This window comes from Pezoporus occidentalis, unplaced genomic scaffold (genome assembly GCF_034315485.1).
Source record: "Pezoporus occidentalis ecotype Australia unplaced genomic scaffold, CSIRO_AGI_Poc_V1 ctg88, whole genome shotgun sequence".
Lineage (NCBI taxonomy): Eukaryota > Metazoa > Chordata > Aves > Psittaciformes > Psittacidae > Pezoporus > Pezoporus occidentalis.
The window spans coordinates 333,960-354,594 of NW_026916242.1; the positions used below are offsets into that span (position 1 = coordinate 333,960).

General features: G+C 39.5%; 1 protein-coding gene across 3 annotated transcripts in view; it reads right to left on the reverse strand.

The window, feature by feature from the left end:
- The window catches only part of MAP3K20 (mitogen-activated protein kinase kinase kinase 20), a 90,668-nt gene that overhangs the window by 58,405 nt on the left and 11,628 nt on the right, over window positions 1-20,635 (reverse strand). For all 3 annotated transcript variants that reach the window (XM_062604816.1, XM_062604817.1, XM_062604818.1), the window contains exon 3: window positions 1,990-2,077. In XM_062604816.1, coding sequence (XP_062460800.1) covers window positions 1,990-2,077 — 88 coding nt within the window. The remainder of the gene's footprint in view (window positions 1-1,989; window positions 2,078-20,635) is intronic.

Consider the following 20,635-nt stretch of genomic DNA (forward strand, 5'->3'; position numbering starts at 1 on the left):
ATGATGTGATCCATGTTAGCAGCTCACCGGGCAGGATGATCAGTTATAACACTGACATATGTCCCATCAGGGAAACATGTTTTGACTGCAGATGTAGCCTCTCTCAGAGAACACTTTGACAATCCCACATAAGACGTTACGTGCAGCTAATGCTCAGTACATGCCAGTACTTGGCTGCGTGCCCTCATCTGCATCACTCGGAAGAAACATCAGTTTCTTGGGATTTCTTCTTGTTTGGGATATTCCCTCATAAGAAAAGGATCTTTGACTAACACAGGATTAGGTCTGCAACACTGAAGGACATCCAGAAGATTACGGAGTGAAAATCCCTCTAAAAGAGATTTCAAGTGCAATTAACATTTATTCTCGGCAGCCATTCTCTCATGTGAAAATGGCGTGGGGAAATGGAGCCTTGCTTCCCTTCCACCCCACGGGACTCCAGTGCCCTTGGAAGCTGTAGGGAGAACCAGTGCAGTTTGACAGAAAAGGCTTTTTTTCTTTAGCCAAGGTGGAATTAGAGCTCCCTGAATAACAAAGTGGTCAGACTACACAATACATTTCCTTCTCACAGATAGTTAAGAGTCCCCATTCCCAATGACATAATGAACTACTTCAGCTGCCGTCTGTTGTATGACTGGCAAGCAGGTCAAATATCCTCCGAACACTGACCTTTTGTGAGATCAAACTGAGCACTGTCTGATCCAGACATCACCCCAAGTTGTTGATTACAGATCTCTTTTGTTATACTGCTTCCTTGTTCACAATTATGTTATGAAGTATAATTACATTACTTATTATCTTTCTGTTACTTTTATTGCTTCAAGAAGGTATTCAAGTTTCTGTCTATATGCTATCACCAGGCCATCCTCTGAGTGGTGCAGACTGTGATCACACCCCCATTCACCTCTGAAGTACTGGCTGCAACACTGAGCTCCAGCAGGATGATACTCCTGTAAGTAAAGCTCCCTGTGCTCTGAGTAGTGCTGTGCTGTGCTGTACCTCAGACGTGCTCCCACCAGATTACACTGCCATCTACTGTGATAATTGGATGTCTGAGAGACAGGTAGAAATAACTGAATTTTCACAGGTTCTCTCCACCACCTGAGAAGGAATAAAAACCTGAATGGCAATGTTTCAAACTGGTATTAGACTATGCCACATGTGAAGGCTACACTTCTCACCAAACTCTTTAAAGTGCTGCAGACACGCCAAAACATGTCTCCTAATCCACAATTTCACATTTTTTTACCTCTCCAAACATTTACATTAACAGATGGGTTTATTTTCTACTACTCTCTTACCTAGTTTCTCCCATACAGGAGAACTACATTACCTGTAATGTGATTTTATATCTGGACCAACTCCCAGGATAAGGGAAGGAAGCTTGAAGTGGTGATGGGAAAAAAAAAACCAACAAACTAACCACAAAACTCAACCTCTGCATAGTTCTAGGAATACCAGAGTGAATGAAACCTAGTTTCCTGTGAATAAAAAGAGTTCTCTTATGGTGTCTAATAGACCCTTGGCTCTATTTCAAGCTCTTTCCATGGCTGGGAAGTTCCCAACGCAGATTCTCCTGTTTTCGACACAGGCAGAATTCACAGTGCAGCTTTGCTCTGAGCAGGCTCTCAAGCCTTCCGTTTTCACATAACTTGCCAGAACCTCATATGATGAAAACCTCTACTTCTGTCACACATCAGTTAAAATGGAAAAGCAATTCACAGAACAGGGTAAGAGAACACAGTGAAAGCTTCTATTTAAAGGAGTGCTGAGTTTGTGCTCCAGCTGCCTCTGTGCTGCTACCAGCCATGCTCCCAGCCTGGTTCCCACCTTCCAGCACTCCATTTACATTGAGGCAGGGGGTGCCAAGCGCTCTAACATCCAAAGAAGACCAGAACAATTAGCAGAACTCTGAAACTGGGTAAAGCTAACACCTTGCAACATTGGAGTTTTACAGAATCAAGACAAAGGTCATACAAAAATCCTTACCTGTAACAATGCCATAATTTGGAGGTTCAATGACAGCTCCATAGAACTGTATGATGTTTTTGTGACTGAGCACACTGAGTATTTCTGCCTGTTGAAAACAAACAAACAAGTCAGACAATTAAGAATGGGGTATTTACTACAAGTTTATTTTATACCCAAGTGGGTATACAAATATATATATACATATGCATATAACATACACATACATAAACACACGTATCTAGGAAGACTGTTCACAAATGCTTGGCATTTGAAAGCCTCATGAAGAGAGTTTGGCAGATGAATGCTTCGTATGCTAGGGAAAAAAACAGGAAAGTTTTCAGACTGTACTTTCACGGCCAAAGCACAGATGTAGCAACTAAGTCTTAGGAAAAACTGAAGGCCTTGGAAAACTTTGTTCAAAGAAAGAGCTGTGATTTTTGGCAGAGCTGTAACAGTCCTAACCAGAATTTGTGTTTATGCACAAAGTACTATGGGTTCAGCAAGTCCAGCACTTCAGGCTATTGGAGCATACCATGCACACACAGCTCCGGCCAATGTTTTCTGGAAACGTGGGGTTTCCAGGCATGCGCTGTACAGTCTGATTGAATACGCACAGCAAGCACACTGAGATTGCCAAATAGCCAGCAGTGCAGCTGAAATTGCTCCTCGGAGCACGCTGCAGATGTTGGGAAATTCTGGAAAAAATACACAAAACCTTCATATTCCACTTGAACAATGCTTCAAGGTTTTTTGAAAGAGACTGCAAGACCACGTATCCACCGAAACTGCAACATACATTCCCCGCAGATTTTGAGGGGAGAAAAAGTGAGGTATCTCCTTCAAGATCTCAACAGCTTTGCCTCTGTAGTACACTAAATATTCTAGAGATTCTAAACACCATTTTATACAAATATACATATTATGCAAACAAAGATACATACAATTATATATTTTTCTCTACAACAACACATTACTTCAAGACACTGAGATTCTGCTAACTCTACACCAGTCAGGAGTATCTAACAAGATCAAAATAACAATTAATTCCTCTGATCTTATCAAAAGTATCTGATCTGACAGATCCCTTCTCAGATTCCCCGACTCACTGTAGGAGTGAGCGTTGCTGTTTATCTGCAGAGGAGTCTTCCCACATTTGCTTATATAGTTGCCAATTAAATTATTGTGTGGCCTTGTAGATTTCACTGAAAACAGACGGGCTATAGCAGCTTTGATGCAGAAAACCATGGTACATTAGCACTAGCTGCTGTAATAAATGTACAGCCATAGCAAACCAGTATTTTTTTGGCCTATGTTTTATAGTTGGTACCATGATACATACGCATAACCGCATGATTACAGATAAAGGCATCAGATGGCTCAATCTTTTGCTGCTGTTGTTGTTTAAAGCCTTTTCTGAGTAACTTCAACACAGTTTTGAATTAAGACCCTTATCTTTAGCTAATGCGCTGACAATTACACATAATTAAATCTGTAAGTATAGCTTTGAACTTGAATTGCACTAGTTCTTCATGCTGCTTAGCCTGCTCAGCAAGGGAAGCAAGGCTACCATGAAGTGAGTAATCTTTTTTCACAATACCAGAAAAGTAATTTTTCACTGTTTTCAGCAGATCATACTGCAGACTGGCTCACCTGCAGGCCTACAAAATGATCTAACTGGCAACCGCCTAAGCAAACAGGAAGGGATCTGTCAGATCAGCACAGGATCCGTCAGCGGCAGGAGCTCTACCCTCCAGCTGCAGCCCCACCAGCTTCGCAAGGCAGGGGAGTCCAGCAGCAGCAGCACTGCCTGCTTCACAAGCTGTAGCAGTGACCAAGTCAGTAGCCTAGAGGGTACAGATGACAGCTTCAGTCATTCAAAACTCCATCTCCATGGGTTAGCAAACCCAAGACTCCTCTACTTCAAAAACTTTTGTAGTTTTTTCATCAGGAAATAATAAACTGGGGAATGTCCTCCAATTCCTACCAGCATTACTGTTGGATAACCAGGAGGCCTAATACGCCTTGACTGCCTATCTGAATGTTGCTAAAAATGATACAGGGATGCCTGTCCACAAACGCTACACAAGCTATCTAAACCATCTTTTCTTGAACACCTTAGTCAAGAGGAGCAGAATAAAACTAGATTAATCTTTTTAGAGAACAATTAAAAATGCCACACAATGAACACATCCAAGCACCATAGCTCCCTATTCCACTGCAGCAACAAGCAGCACTCAGTGACTTCTCTGTCTCACTGGATGCTGCTGGATTCAGTTAAAGCCCATGAGAACCACGGGACAACAGGCGGGGCTACACTGCAGCAACACCAGCAGCGAACCCCAGGCCTACCAATGACCCATTGCTACCATGAAACGGACAACAAGCAAGACAGGAGCACCAGGCTAAGAGGACAAGTCCTTCACTGCTGTAGGCATACCTGACATTGCATTTTTATTATTTGGAGATTCAAAACCAATTAATTTCTAAGATTATCTTATTTACAATGTATTACACACTAAGATCCCATTCTAGGAGTATGAAGAAATTATGTGCTTGCCATGCCCAATACCATCATCTTTATATTGATGTTCATACTCTAAACTGAGATTTAACAGACACTGAAGCAAGCTTCCATCTAAGAATAAGGAAAGGCACCTACTAATTGCCCACAGATATCCCAAATTAGCACTGGGGAGAAAAAACGACAAGATCCGCTGCCTCTAAAAGAAATTCTTTCTAAACACTTTTAATCAGTCTGCTGTTGTTAGCACTACTGATTCTAGACTATTCCTTTCATGTTTTATTCTTTTCAGTTGTGTGACTCAGCTGTGAACTCTATTAGCCAATTTAAAGCCACTTATTCCTTACAATAAGAACTAGATGCAAGTCAATCTACATCTTTGAAGCTTTTGTACTTTTTTTTTTTTCACAAGAAGGTGCCACATTTCAAGAAAAGACCATCAGATAGCAAATTACAAAGTGGTGATTAAAGACCAGCATTTCAAAGGCCTCTTAGGCACGTACAAGAATATTTGGAATAGCCTTTTAGCATCAAATTCATACTTAAATGCAAAATACTTCAATGCGTTTAAGAAAATCCTGCCATGCATCTATCTGCCTAAAAGCCACCAAAGAAGTCAGCCCTCACTGGCTTGGGCATGACACACTCACTTCCCTCAGTAAAGCTTCTATCTATCTTACAGAACTTAAATGTGCATCAATTTCCTTCCCATAGCCATGGCAATGGCAAATAACAAGTCTTCAATTACTTCATTACATTACTTCTTTGTGTGAAGAACAGATTTTATTTATTTTCTTACATGTTGTACCAAAGCAGAACTAGAACTAGAACTCAGCTGAAGGAAAGATGCAACCTAAACACACAAACTCTTTGGATGTAACATCAAGGCACAGTCAGACACACAAGGTGAGTGCAACAGAGTTGAACGTTATGCTTAGTCCTATGATAAGCTTAGTCACAGCCTGGTACTGATCATCAAAACACACTAAAAACATTTACCCTGTACTTACACCACAAATATGGGTGAAAATATGTCCCTTGCTCGAGTGCTGCTGAAGGGAATTACAGACTAGATGTCATTTCTTGAAGGTAAAGTTTCAAGAGTCTAAAGAAACCTGACTGTTTACATAATCCAAAAACTATCACAAAATTCAAGGTCAGAGCAAATTACACTGAAAACATTTTAGTTTAATTCTCAGTGGCTCCTATGGCCTTACTGTAAATCAAACTCAATTCACAAGACAAGGGCAGTATGAGACTTAGGTCATCCTCAGTGTACAAACTAATTGTATCCTGTGAGCCATGGCATGGATCACAGTGCTTAACAGGTAATTCATTTTTATGCCCGTTTCATCTCTTCTTATTGAAAAATGTGAAAATGTCAATTACATCAGCTGTGACTGACATCACCCTGCAGCTGCCTCTAGACCTGCTAGTACTGCTCTTCACACCTTCCAGTACAAACAACAATCCATGAATAACCATATCTTCAGTATTTTCAGCAGGCAAAAACAGTGTTTTCCTCTAGGCCTTGTCTGGGTTCAGCAACTGCTGGATAAGAAGCCACCATGTAGATTCTGAATGTGGCCAGCAGCAGGTGAGAGGACAAAGCAAGCTACCTGGACAGCGCCGTCTTGTTATGAGCAGCAGCACAAACCTCAGCTCACTGGGATGATGCAAGTCCTGCCTTGCTTTTGCTCCGTCCACTGCCAGCGCAGCAAGAGCAGCACACACAGCTTAGCCCTGATGAGATCTTCAAGGTCGGCACTGTCTGCAGATGTGGGCAACAGCCACCTGATGCTGAGCTGGCATTACTCAGGAACGCAGACAAGGCCATATCGTCACATCTATAATTGCAGCCGCAAAGGCAGTAAGGATGTGGATGGAGGCATTTTGCCTACAGCTGTGTTGTCCCCCGTCAGCTACTCATACCAGCCACAGCTGCTCTTTTTAGAGCTCCCTACCCCAAGGCAGCTAAAGTTAGCAAAGACTGAACAACTCAGCATATTTTAGTTATTGTGGTCCTCCTAGGAAATGTATTAGAAAGTTGTTACACTCATACTTGAAGTCAAGGGAAGCGATCAAGGGTTTGGGCTAGCAGCCTCTAGAAGTAGCACAGCTGGATCTGCAAAATAACATCTGTCCACTAAGTTCTTCAGTATCAAAAAGACTTTTTGCTTGGGTCCAGCAAATTGGGCCCACAGCAACTGAATCTCTATTTCTTTCAGGTTCCTTTGGAGCAGCTGGCCGGAAAGGACAAAGTACTGTCATCCTTCCACCCTCGTTTGAGCACACTGGTTTAGGATTAACATTGGATATAGCTGCAGCCAATTAACACTCCTGTTAATAAACCAGTTAACTGCAGAGCAAGAGGCACCTTCGCTCTGTGTAAAATTACAGGGTTAGACATGGTTAGCTACTTAAGGAATCTGATTAACACAACTTCCTTAACTACTTTAGAATATTTGTTATTACATTGTGCAATAGCTCAGTTATTCAGTTTTCCAAATGAAAGTTTGCCATGTTTATTAAAGGGATATTTAGACACACTTAAGGCAGCTTTGGAAAGACATTTTCTTCCTAAGTCTTGTAGCATAAAAGGCCAGCTGCTTTTATTAAAAATATTCTATTAATGACAACCACATAAAAAAAAAAAATACAGAATGCTAATAGATATAAGTTCCAAATCTTTATTTCCAGATCCCTGCTCAAAATTATATTCAGTCTATATCAGATATATTCAGTGTCCCAGGAATGCTCTCCTGTGAATTCACTGATGTCTAATAAGGGATGATGTCTCTTATGATACATTAGTTTCTTTACACAGATGAGCCCAAACCATCATTTTACAGATGTAACAACAAGACAATCAGCATTTAAAGCTACAGTTCAGTTACAACACACTAGGAAAGCACTCATCTTAGAATCCTACAGGCTTACCGTTTTTTGGGTTTTTTGATGTAATGTTGACAAATTGTTAAGCATTAAAGAAAAAAAAAGCATACTTTTCCACAAAATATTTATGTTTTACATGCTTTAATGTAAACATTATGAATCCACATGATGATTCTTGTTAAATCACATTAAGGTTTTAACAGAAGCAGATAATTTTTATTACTTCATTGTTTCTGTTCTTTGAAAGTTAAACTGAATACAATTCTTAATGAGCAAGAAATAGAAACAATTTATGTAATTTAGCTCTTTCTAGATTATTATCATGCCACAGTTTTAGGCAACTATCATTCTATCTTTGCTAACAAATGATCCCCTCAATATGCAATAAGGGATACTTAAAGAACTGTAGAAATATAAAACTACAAGTAAGAATCACACAGCAGGGCTATTATGCCTTTATTACAGTTCTGAACATCAAAAATAAACCCTAGCAGATACAAAATAAAAATTTAGGACTTTGCCTATTGTTTTGTCTGTCCTCAAAGTTTTGAGAGAAAAAAAAGAACCAAAAAATTAGAAAGGTTTTGTGCTTTGGGGTCGCCAAGAAGAAAGCTAATAATAAGCAAAGCATACTGTTACCCAGTTAAGGTAATGTTCATTAAACCTATTAAACTGTCTTTGATATTAACAAGGCAAGAGGAAAACCACACGAACACAGCAAAGCCAAAGAATTCTCAGTGAGATCTTTTAGCTGCAAATAAGCAGTTATCACATGCTTTGATGAGTGCTGTGGGCACCCTCCCAGCACAAATGAGTTACCGCCTCTTTTAGAAGGCAGTCATAGTTCTTGAAACTATGGCTGAATATCACTTAAAGCCCCGTGAAGATGGAGCTCTATTTTAGTACTCATTTAGAGGATAACTTATCCCAAATAAAAGCTATTTTCTATAGCCTGTTAACAAGTTAAAATTCTGCCAGCATTTGTTATGTCTTAGAAGACAGCCATGTATATTTGGTGTTACAGGGATACTGTCTCATAAACCACACAGAAGAGTTAAATTACATTCTCAGATTGATGCCACCAGCACTTCTGCAAATAACAGAATTAAATTCTCATAAATACATCTATAGTGACACACAAAACATGTACTCACAAGCATTTTGACTAAGCATGTTTCAGAGCCTCAACTTTGCATCCAAAATTATGTCCTACGCCATTACAAGTCCCAGAAATTAAAAGTGGAAATAAAAGGGAAAGTAATACTGCTACAGGATCATCTTATTATTTTAAATCTGCTTTGTATCACCACACAATTTTCATTTTTGGAAATCCTGTGGTAGAAACAGGTACTTTAAATATCTGGTATTGACTTCTAGCTTGCAATCATGAAGAAAGAAAGAAAAAGCACATTACCAAGGCACTTCAACTCTGTTAAACTGTCATAACACACTGCGCTGAAAGAATATGGACATAATTTTATTATGTGCTGTTAAAGCTTTACCCCATCTTACATAATTTACTTCAAAATATTTCATTTGCATAATGCAATAGCAAATGCGTATGAGTAATTTTGGAGGTAAGGAACTGTACAGGACATGTAACAAAATGTATTGGATATTGACCATTTGAAAATAATACTGAGTTTGATACCCTACTATAACCTTTTATGGCAAACTTTGCATATAACTTGGTAGTTTTAAGGATAATTTGAAGTCTATGGGATTAGAAGCACTTTTTAGTGAATTTGGAACATGCCCCTCAAGACCCCATAAAGAAAGGCTTGCCAGCTCATGGAAAGCAGGCTGGTCCCTCCAAAAATCAAAGGCAGATTAGCCCTTGTGATGCAGCAGCAAACCCTCTGCCTTATACAGTATGAGTGAGTTAGATTAAGCTAACTGACTTGATCGTGGGCTGACATACACCAGCCCAATACAACAGCCACATGGAGCCCACTCAGAAGTACCCAAGCAATTGCAGGATCACAGTGTTGGTTTTCCTCACAAAGGGGGCTAAAAACTTGCTGTCGGTGAGTGAAGGGGCTGTGATATTTAGGATAAAATTAAGCAAGCATACTTTCTGCAGAAAATCCTTACAGAAGGTTTAATAAGCTCAAAACCAACATTTTGAGTTACAACTACACTGCCATTTACCACACACCCCCCCAAAAAAAACAAACCAAAAATAAAAAACACCCAACTAACCAAAAGGCACAAAGATCACAGGCAAATAACTCATTTAACACAGATTTCACCTAGAATGCCACAGTATCCAAACATATCCCACAGAAGCATTACATTTCGCAGCACTCAGCTTGAGACTGTATAAGCATTTAATATTAAGGTACCTGACAAAGGGAGATCTGCCAAGAGCAATAAGAGTAGTTTGGATTTCACTAGTGTTATTCACAGTGAAAATACACAGAAATTATGCATCTGTAATGGTGTAAGAGTTTAGAAATAAGCAATGTCCTGCAATACTATAAATATTTCATTCAGGCAGATTTAGAGGTAAGAAGCTGCCTCCAGCTGCAAAGCAATACCAGCAACTGAAGAGAAACAACAGATGAGTGGACTAAACAGCAGACTTGAAATACCTGAGCTCCCATAGAGCAGTTCATTTTCAGCAATCATAATTTCTCTTCTCAATGTTGGGACATTTTCCCATTTACTCACACTCATTTTGAACACAAATCCGGTTTGACTATAGAGTACAGCAACAAAATCTGTAACACATCTAAAAGACAAGGGAATAACAAAACACGAAACTTTCTGACACCCTACTTACTCCACAAGTGAGTAAGTATCATGGCTAATACGCAACACCTCAGTCTTTTCAGACCCAACAAATGGGAAAATACCCAAGGAACTTATTTCCAAGATCAAAGTTGCCGTAAGTTTCATGAGCACCTTGTTGTAAAGACATTCTGGTACAACAGATGTGCAAAATCAATCCCCTCCCAAGGAGCCTCCTGCAGAGACAGCAGCAGCTATACTATGCTGATCCACTCCTCTTAGAGTAGCTTTCCACTAAATCATTTTCTCACTTGTGATCATGAAAACTGTAATTTAACCAAGGGAAAAAAAATGTCATCTTTACTCACTTTAAGCCTGTCTTAGAGTAGATAAACCCAACCTACTGTAGCTAACGACAGGGACAGCACTTGATGGGGATCCCTCTCATTGGAATCCCAGTGATTTTTGTAATTCCAGAAAATGTTCCTCAACCAGACAAGCTAAGCCCACCCTCATGAAAGCGGCACACCACAAGAAGTGTTGGCTCCCTCACACATAAGATGTGTTAGGTCACAAAATCTGGAGTTTAAAAGAAAATACTTTACCACCATAACCTGAATCGCTAATGCTGTGCATTATCTGAATGACACACATCACGGTTTTATGTGCAACTGTCCAAAGAATTCACCATGAATCTGCTTCCCATTTGGGATTTACCATGTATTAGCAACAGATAACCCTCCTTCCTGAATACAGGCAGCAAGCTGTCTCTTGTGACTTAGCAAGTCTTCTTTCTCCTTATCATGACTTAAGCAGTAAGCATCCTTCCTCAGGTTACAGCCATATCTCCTTTTCACCTTGCTGAGATTTGCAAGAACAGCCTCTGGAAACACAGGACTTCCAACTCCACCAAAATCTGAGTTGCACCTTCTCCAGCTAAGTGTTGCATGTCATCAAGCAACAGCCAGAACAACAGACTACACAGCAGCTCCCTGGTTATGTCCACACTAACACCTAGACCACTACAGATCAGTCTCCATTCCCAACAAAACTAGTTTCAGGACACAAATTCCTTACTTGCTTTTCAGAAAAGCTACTCTTTGTCTAAGATTGAAAATCATATTTTACTTGCAAAATGGGCTCAAATGCTATCCTTACTGGGTAGCAATGGTCAAAAAATGAAACTAGACAAAACTGAAATTTCAAACTTTTATCTTTATGTAAAGTAGATCCACTGCTTGTTTTTTCTTGGGATTTTTCAGCCTACCTTCATGGTACCTCCATCTTTTTTCATTCGGAACAAAAAAATTCAAATAATATCTACAATAAAAACCCTACAGAAAAAATAGCAATATTTAAAAACTGCTTTTAGTGTCATAAAACTACATTTATTAATATTACTTTAATATGTATTTTCGACTTTCTAACTTCAGCTTTCCCCCTACTTCCCTTTGATGAACTCCTTGTACACAGAACTCCTCATCTTATCTAGACTGTTATAGCTATCTGCTTACATAGACATGTCAGTAACAACTATTTAATTTCTAATCCTTGCTGTTAAAAAAAAATATTTCAGAAATAAAACCTTTCTATTTTTAAATTATGTTGCCATCAGATCTATATGAAAATAAAAGCAATCAGCCTCAAAATAAATTGTTTAAAAAGGCAATACCTTGACTACCAGTATCTCTGAATTCTGTACAAAGTGGAGATCTAGAAGTACCTATCCAGAAGAGTGACAGAGAACAACTACATAGTGACCTGGTATCCTATGAAGGCAGTGGTTTTGAGTTCCATGAACAGCAGACTTACAAGGAGCAGAAAATTTGCACAGTTTTGGTACCAACACAAGATACCAAATTAAGCCAAAAGTCTGATTTTCCCATTGGTCTTCTCCAGTGAAACAGTAATATCCTGAGTTTGTTCCTGCCCCAAACTTCCAACAGAATGACCAGGGGTACCACAACTTTTATCCATGTCTGTGCTGCAGCCTTGGCTTTGTGATTCAAACCCAGCAGGAGAGCAAAACTGAATAATGAGCCAAACTGAGAATGCAAAGCCTGAGATCTGCTCCAACTACCTTGCAATGGTTTGGTGGAACAGACCACATGCAAGCCAGGAGCATTTCCTCTAAGCAGAGGTGGAAATGTGGAAAAAACACTGCATCACACATGCCATTAATTCTCATTCCCTAACACATTTCTGAGAACCGCTCTAACTCATGCATATGAGCAGAAAAACAAACCTAGAAGAATGAAGTAAAAGTGGTAAATAGAAGACAGTTGGAAGCAAAAATAACAGGACTGCAATAATACTCCGCTACATAACCACAGTACATTTCAGGGTAAACGTGTAAAGGGAACGAACATCTTGTAATCACATCCAGCTTTGGCATTTCTCCATTTGTGAGTTTCTACTTCCATACCAGCAATCTGCACCTTCTGACTTAATTTGAATTTTCTCTTTCATCATTTTATTAGAAAAATCCCAGATACATCAGAAATAAACATGAGGAACATCACACATGTACCCCAATGGCAAATTAAGATAATTTAATTCAATTAAGGCCAGTTATAAAATGGAGATCATCTATTTTGCGATTACAAAACAACTGACTTGCACTACTTCCTCTATCACCCTGCACAGTGCTTCCCGAGGACCTGCAATAAATGAAACAGCAAAGAGGAAGTGGGAAGCTGTATTACATGAGCCCAAAGGCACTTCAGGACTGGGCACATGTCGTGCAGTGTACCAACGAAACCTCTCTTCCACAGGCTGTACCTGAAAAGCCAAAAAGGAGGCATCATGCTGCAGCTGATGGTGATTCCAGTCTGAATCTGAGCACAGCAGAAAGAATTTGAATCTCTTCCTATTCTAGTAATTCCCGAAGTCCTTGCACAATTACTGTTTTATTTATACTCTGAGTACAACATTGATTAGACTGGCAAAGTTCACCACCATAAATTGTGTTGTTTCAGTGGCACAGAGCACATTCAAACCTCTCCTTTGGCGTGGAAGAACAACAGCATCCCGTATACCACAGTTTTCTATTTTCCATTGCCAGATGTCTGCAAAAACTTGTCTGAGCACCATTATAATTTACATGTAGGGAGTAATCAACTCCCACCAAGAATCGGACATGAGCAAATGTCATTTTCCACGCCACCTTCACACCAAGCAGGGTTGGGATGACTTTAAGCACTCTTCTTTGTCCAAGCAAAATCATCCTCTAACAATACTGATCTCGAAGCTTCAGTTCTTGAGGCACATCTCTCCAGAGCACACAGCCAGAACTCTTTTCTATCCTATCCGAGACCTATATGGCTACATGACATTCCCTTCCCTTTCCACATGTGCTGCTACTGTGCTGTGCATTTTACTTGCAACACCACTGGCCTGGCTGAGGTTGTTCACTTCTAGGAGACAACTCCCTGATTCCAGGGAAAGTCCATCCTTCTGCCTGGAAGGAACTGTAGAGTTAGCAATATCTTGTTATTAGTATTCAGTGTTACTATAAAGAGGGTTTGGCTGACCCTATATATCTGGAATGCAACCATTACCCTTCTGCTTTTTGTCCTTCTTGAGTTTGAATTGTTGCAGTTTAGAGGACTTCAAGATTTCTCCTCAAGGCCAATTTCATCAATTATCTCTGTCTTTAGCAAATCTGGATATAATCACTGTAGCTGGCTCTGAGTGGAGAACGTAAAACCATTTGGGGATTACTATTGTAATGGTCTTGCATATTCCTGCAAACCTTGCAAACATTATTTATTAGTATTTCAACCACTAATTATTCTATACTGTACCCTCAAGGACAGCACCTTGTTAGCTCAAAGGAAGAATAATTTTTAGTTTTAGCTAGGTGAAGATTAGATACCTTTTCAGCACTTTCAGGACAGACAATTTTGTGATGAATGCTCGTAACTCTAAAAATCTGACTACATTTTTAGCTAATAAACTGTTTGAGAAATGAAGCCATTTCCTACAGAGCAAAAATAAAACTACACTCTTACTTTGCCAAAATTTGGACAGAGCTCAGCATTTCAATTGGGTCAATGATGAGTCTAATTTTAGGTGCCTATATTTAAATTTCTCCATTGCTTGCTCCCATTACTCCCAGATAACCAAAACTCTTTTTGAAAAGAAATGCTTGAGGAACAGTGATCTTAAACCTTTAGAAATGTCCTGCATCTTTTCATATTATTTGTGTGGTTTAGACTAACATACCTTTATTATTGCATATGTATAAAAAGAAAGCACAAGGTGTTAACAGCCTTCTGAAAACACTGTTCTTTTGTTCAAAGTCTCTATTGAATTCAGAATTTTGATGGGTTGAAGTAAACAGTGATGCTTGAATAATACTGAGGTTGTAGAATTCAGATCTAAGTTCCTTCAAATATGTATTTTAACACATACAGCTTCTTGAAAAAATGAGAAGCAAAATTCCTCACTCTTAAAAGCTGTGTACGGGGATGGATTTTCACAACAATGAACAGCCTAATCAGGGTGAAGAAGCCACAGTTGAAAGCTCATAAAGGACCTCTCTATCCCTTCTCCATTTTTCCATTTCCACCTTTCTCTTTAAAAGGGTGTCTCACCAGAGAACATGAAGAATGAAAGATTCTAAAGTACAGGACTGAAATCCATCAAACCCAGGACTGTGGTCCAAACCCAACCAGCTGTCAAACCCAGATACGAATGTATGCTCGCTACTGCCTAATAAAATTTGAATCAAACACTTTGCATCTGATTCTCCATGTGAGCTTTTATGCAAACTTCTAAAGTGCAAGGAATCCTGGGGTGGAAGAGCTATTCTGAGAGCTTTCACATAGCTCATGTAATTAGGGAAACCACTTCCTTTGATTGTAAGTGTTCAAAACAGCTGAATTTCTTCTTTCAAAGGAACTCTGTGATTTGGGTCATCTCTTTTACTCGCTCTTTCATGTTTCTCAAGATGAGAGGTGAGACTGTAGAGCACATTATTTAGAAAAAAAAAAGATTCCACTTTTTGTTTTAGGGATTGAACTTGTCCTATTCAAAAGGTTGTCATTTGGAAATCTATCTTTCTTTCCCTCCCTCTGTTTCCTTCCTTTTCTGACAAGCTCTTCAGTGGCTCTCCAGTGAACATAGTCCAAAATGCCAATTTAAACCTAGGGGAAAACTGAAATATGGTACATAAAGGAAAGGGGACTCTCATTTTCCTTTGTACGGTTGTAGCTGAATATGTAATTATAAAGGAGCTCAAGCTGCAGGGTCTCAGTCCCCATATCACGTTTACTTTTTTAAGGGTTCTAAACACTGACCAAGCAAAAAGGCAGAAATACAGATTTTAAAAGACAAACAAAGCAGCTGCCCTTTTCTTTGAAATGGGTCTGCGGGTTTTTTCTTTCCCAAAAAGGGAACTCAGGTCAGTTTCAAGGCAACAACCATGTCACTAGAGCTAACAGCCGATGCCAGTGTCCTTACAGCATCAAGTGTCACTTGCCCTGAATTACTTGAGCCAGGCACCCCATTAGCACCGCTCATCTCAGCAACAGCCGCAACAGTCAGGGAACTGCTTCCCTCACACTGTATAGCACAGAAACGCAGTAATGAAAAGGCATGAGGTTTCATACTGCAGATTTCAAATCTATTAAGTAACAACAGTATGCTTGTTTACCCCGGGAGGATAAAACTTTACTCCCAGCCAGTGAAAAATTGCAGGACTCCTTCCAGAATTGTAGGAATAACCGGGAAGCGGTTTGCAATAGGAATAGAGTAAACCACGTGGGACACAGTGCCAGAAACCACATTACTGCCAACTTCTGCAGAGGACAGATGAGACAGAGGCTTAGAGACAAGCTTTTACAATGAAGACTTTGGTACAAATACATAAACAACTGAAAAAGCAAAAGTTAAGAGCAGAACTCCAAAACATGTGCTCCTAATGAGCAGGGTTCTGGATTTTGCACTTTGTTTTTGGACCCCCTCAATCTCTTACGGGGGTACTGGCAAGGCAACGTCCAAAAGAAAGAGCAATTCAACAGCTCCAAATTTTATCCCTCCGTTGCTACATACATCTATCACACACAATACCTCAGCACACACGGACACATCGCAAAGAGATTGAAGTAAAAAGCCTTTTTCTTGGTTTATGAGATAAAAAGTATACAGTTCACCAAAAAGGAAAGCCACCAATCACTACTTCTAAGCCATCATCTTTGATACGATGGCCTCAAATGCATCTGACTTACTAAAATTAAGGTTATTATAGGATTAGATGGAAAGCGATTATCAAGCTTTCCCCCACCCCTAACTGCACACAGGCACGCGCTACGTTTTCTCTGCTCTGTGATTCTTCCAAGGAAGAGGAAAAGATATCCTCTAGGAAAATGTCACTCACTCCCTCAAGGGTGAAGCAACTAGGTTATTTTAGCAAGTTTCCAGAACAACAGCCTACCCACCTCTCTGAGTCTGCCTTTGCCAGGTAAAAATCTGCAGAGAGCCTCAGCCTCCATTGAGAAGCTGACACCCGTCCAAGCTGCATGCCTGCCTTTTGGGTTTTCCACCTTCCAAAGGCAAGCTTCGTACAAAGAAATGGCATGTTGTCTTCCTGTGCCTACCAATAGCTCCCTCACTTCTACAACAGCTCAACACTGTGCTTACTTTTGAAGCAGCCATTGGAAACTCACTGTATGTCCAATACACAACCTCACAGCTATTTGGCCAGGAGTGCATCATGACACAATTTTTAATTTTCCCTGCTTACAATATTTAACCATAAGAAACCTCAATTTTCAGAAGTTTTGGAGTAAAATAAATGAGCAACTAGAGGCAGAGGATGACAAGTGGAAGACGTGTGGCAGTGTCCCCTTTCAGCAACATCCAGGGGCCAGGCACTACTTCGCTGAGGAGGTGAGATAGCAGAGGAGCCCCTCCTGCATGCTAGAGGCTGCCCTGCTCCCAGGCATCAGGCAGTCACACCACAGAACAGACCGAGGAGGCACAGAAACTGTCACTGTTACTCCAGTCACCCAGTTTCCCTGTGGAGCTGCCTTTCTCTAACAGAAATTATGCAGAATGTAGATTCACTAAACATAAATCTAATAAATGAACATGCATTTGTGAATAGGATTCTTTCCCATTAGCTGAACAGATGAAACACATTTAAACAAGCAAACAGGACAGTCTGGAGGCAGCTGGATCAGAAAAGCCTTTATTGGCCTCGTTTCCCCAGTGTGTTAGCACAATTAACTAAATATGAGAGAAAGAGTTAAGGCTGAAGCTGCTATGTGGGCTCCTCTGCAGCCTCCAGCTAACATAAACAGGTCTGAATGTTTCCCTATGACTGTTTACATTGTCCTCTTAAAAAGGAAACTTTCTCTATCAGCACCTTAGTAAGTGGCAATAGGTAAATGTGAAATTATTTTTGCAGTCTTGGTTGCATGATTACAATTAAAAAAGATTTATTTTGACGTTTCCCTTAATTTAGGATATTTACTGTTTTTATTTTTTCTTCTTCCACTTTGTTTTCAATGAAATATTGCATCCCAGACCATTATGCAACTCATGCACAGTCCAAAGAGGAAAGCAAAGGAGGGGAAGAAAAAAGGAAGTAAAGGACAGCATGTCTAGTCTTATTGAGCATTTACCACCCTCTTAAGAGGACAAAACATGTTGTTCAAAACTCCACTGCTACCATGTGCATGGAGGGTAGCTTGGTCCCCAGCCAAAGACTGTGGTTCGCATGCTGAACTTTGAATACACCTGTGAAAAAACAGCTTCCAAGTGAGACCAATGGTCACAGATTCAGATCACATCAACTCCAGCACAGTTACCTGAACTCATCTGAACCATCACACAAGCGTGCAACAAGCCAGAAACTATGTTAAATTCAAATAATACCTCCTCACACCTCAACAGCAACTTTGGTATTATCAGAAACAATAATTTGTCATTCAGATGCTGCAGTCAATGTAAATTATTTAATTACGAGCCCCCAGGGACTGCAACACCAACAGATTTCATTGCAGGTCACAGGCATTTACATTGTCAGCTGTCCTTTAAAGCACTCGAGACTCTAATACGCAATCGCTTACCATACTCTAAAGTTACCACTAGATCTCACCTTCCATGTGATTTTGTACTGTAATCTTGTATTAAGAAAACTATATAATTAACTAAATATAGAGAAAAGACTAACTTGAACTTATCCTCAATTGCTTGAGCTTACAACAGCCTAAAACACCACCTTGAGAGAAAAGGATCTCTTTCATATCCATCAGACTTCTACAGCGAAGCTTCAGGACATCTTAAACATCCAAAAATACCATTTTGCAGTAGATCACTTCAACAGAAGCTCGAGGTCAGAGAATGTCGTGGGAGGGGAAAGAAAAGAGCTGCCTTTTGATGTCAAGGGTCGCTGGCACAGAGAAATAAGCAACACAGCCTCTCCTTCAAATTATAAATAATAACTGAGCCCATGCAAAAAGAAACAGAAAAGAAATATCTACAGCAAAGTAAAATAAAGAATAAATAAATAAATAAATAATCCCAAACCTAGGAAAATGCCCTTAATTGCAGCTAAGTATTTACTGGCAACTCAAGCAACCCACTATCAAAAATTTGCAGTAGATTGACAGTAATTTTTAAAACTGTATGCGATGGAATTAAACTTAATTATGAAACTAAAGAATATTTAACAATATCCTAACAGGCTGCACATTGTGGATAGCAAAGAGAATACGAAAGACTGCTTTCTAAAGAACCAAGAGAGACAAATTTTCCCTCTATTCTTAACAAAATCTGATCATAATTTGCAGGAAACTGGTACAAAAACTTGCTCACCTGCAGATGCTGCACCTTTTGAAAATAAAACCAAACACCAAAACAAAACAGAATTAAAGATAATTGAGGTAAAAAGGTCCAAACCTCACAGAGATATTCCTAACCCAGGGGATCAGGCACATGGTGATTCCTGCACCTCAATCAAGCTATGGCAACTGTCTGTGTATTCTTGACCAGCCACACATAGAAGGTAATTTTGCTTCACACTGACAAAATTTAGGGCAATTTAAGAGTCAAGTGAAAAGAAGCAAATCTGGTGCATCTTACCTTATAAATTTACCTGTTTATCAATCTTGCTTATGCAGTAACTGTTCAAAGCTGCCCATCAGTCAACAGAAGGCCATTCGCACTCAAACCTTTACAATTTCAGTACAAAATCTGGTGGCTTAGCTGACACAAAAAAGGAGAGGGTAACTTCTTAAGTATGGCTTCAGCAAGATTCCCAGCACTTGTGAAATTCTTTTCATTCATGGCAAGCTAATTTGACAATGCTGACAGTCACTATGTCTCAATTGGCCGAAAATAACTTTTGAAGCCACAGATCGCCAGTCCAGGTCCTGACACACCAGCTGATGTCTACTTTCATTTAAGCCAAAATTGGCTTGATTTAAAAGAATGTGTATACACAAGCCTGTGTAAGTAAGAATCTCAAATTAAGCTTGTCAAAAAACCTGAGTAAACCACACAACTCATAATACAAATGCTCATTATTTACATGAAGCAACTCTGAAAGACATTACTCATCAAATCAAAAACTTGGTATAGAAATGTTTAAATACACAAGTAAAAAACTCAGCTACACTAAAATGTAGCAAAATACAAACATGTATGTTTCTGTGCCTGCACTGCTACATTTCTGAGATAATCCTGCGGAACAGAGATGCAGGGGAACAAAGTTTCTTCTTAAAACAGACAAAACGAAATCAAAGCCTGTTTTTCCACACTTAGGATACAGTCGTATCCTGTGTGTTTTTCCACACTTAGGATACACAAAAGTACTACGAAAATCTAATGCAATGACTTTCTTGACACCTGAAAACATGATATTCACTTACAAAATATAAAGTAATATCCCTTAAATAAAAGCCAAGAGCAGGGCAAACTCAAAAGCATTCAGAGATTTATTTGAAGCTATCCAAAACTAGTTTATTCTGCACAACATAGAATATATAGCAGCTGGAGCATCTGAACCCATTTTGACAACTTTCACAGTTTAGAAAGGGTACAGAGTATCCTCTTGATACCTTTTGGGAATACCCTTGTCAGCACCAAGAGGAGTACTCTAAGCCATTTTCTTTACCAAAACATTAAAAAGAAACAGAAAACCCTGCAAGATAACCACTCTGTAAACTAGAAACAAAGGCATTTTAAGACACCGCTGTGGTATAATACATGAAATTTTATTTACTATTAGCTGTTAACAAGATACAGCAATATTTCTCCAAACAAATACGGAGTTGGAAGGGCTCCCATGAGATCACTTACTCTAGGGATATACAATCTTTCTTTTTTTGTAAACTCTGTAATTTCCCAGTATAGGCACTGATATCTCTGGAAACTTCATATACTTAACTTGTACCCCTAAAGTACCTTCATATAGCACACCTTCCCTGTTCATTAGCAATAGCACCTGCATCAAAGGACCACGGGTTGGAACATGGGGTTTATAGTCTCCCCACTTTGAGTTGG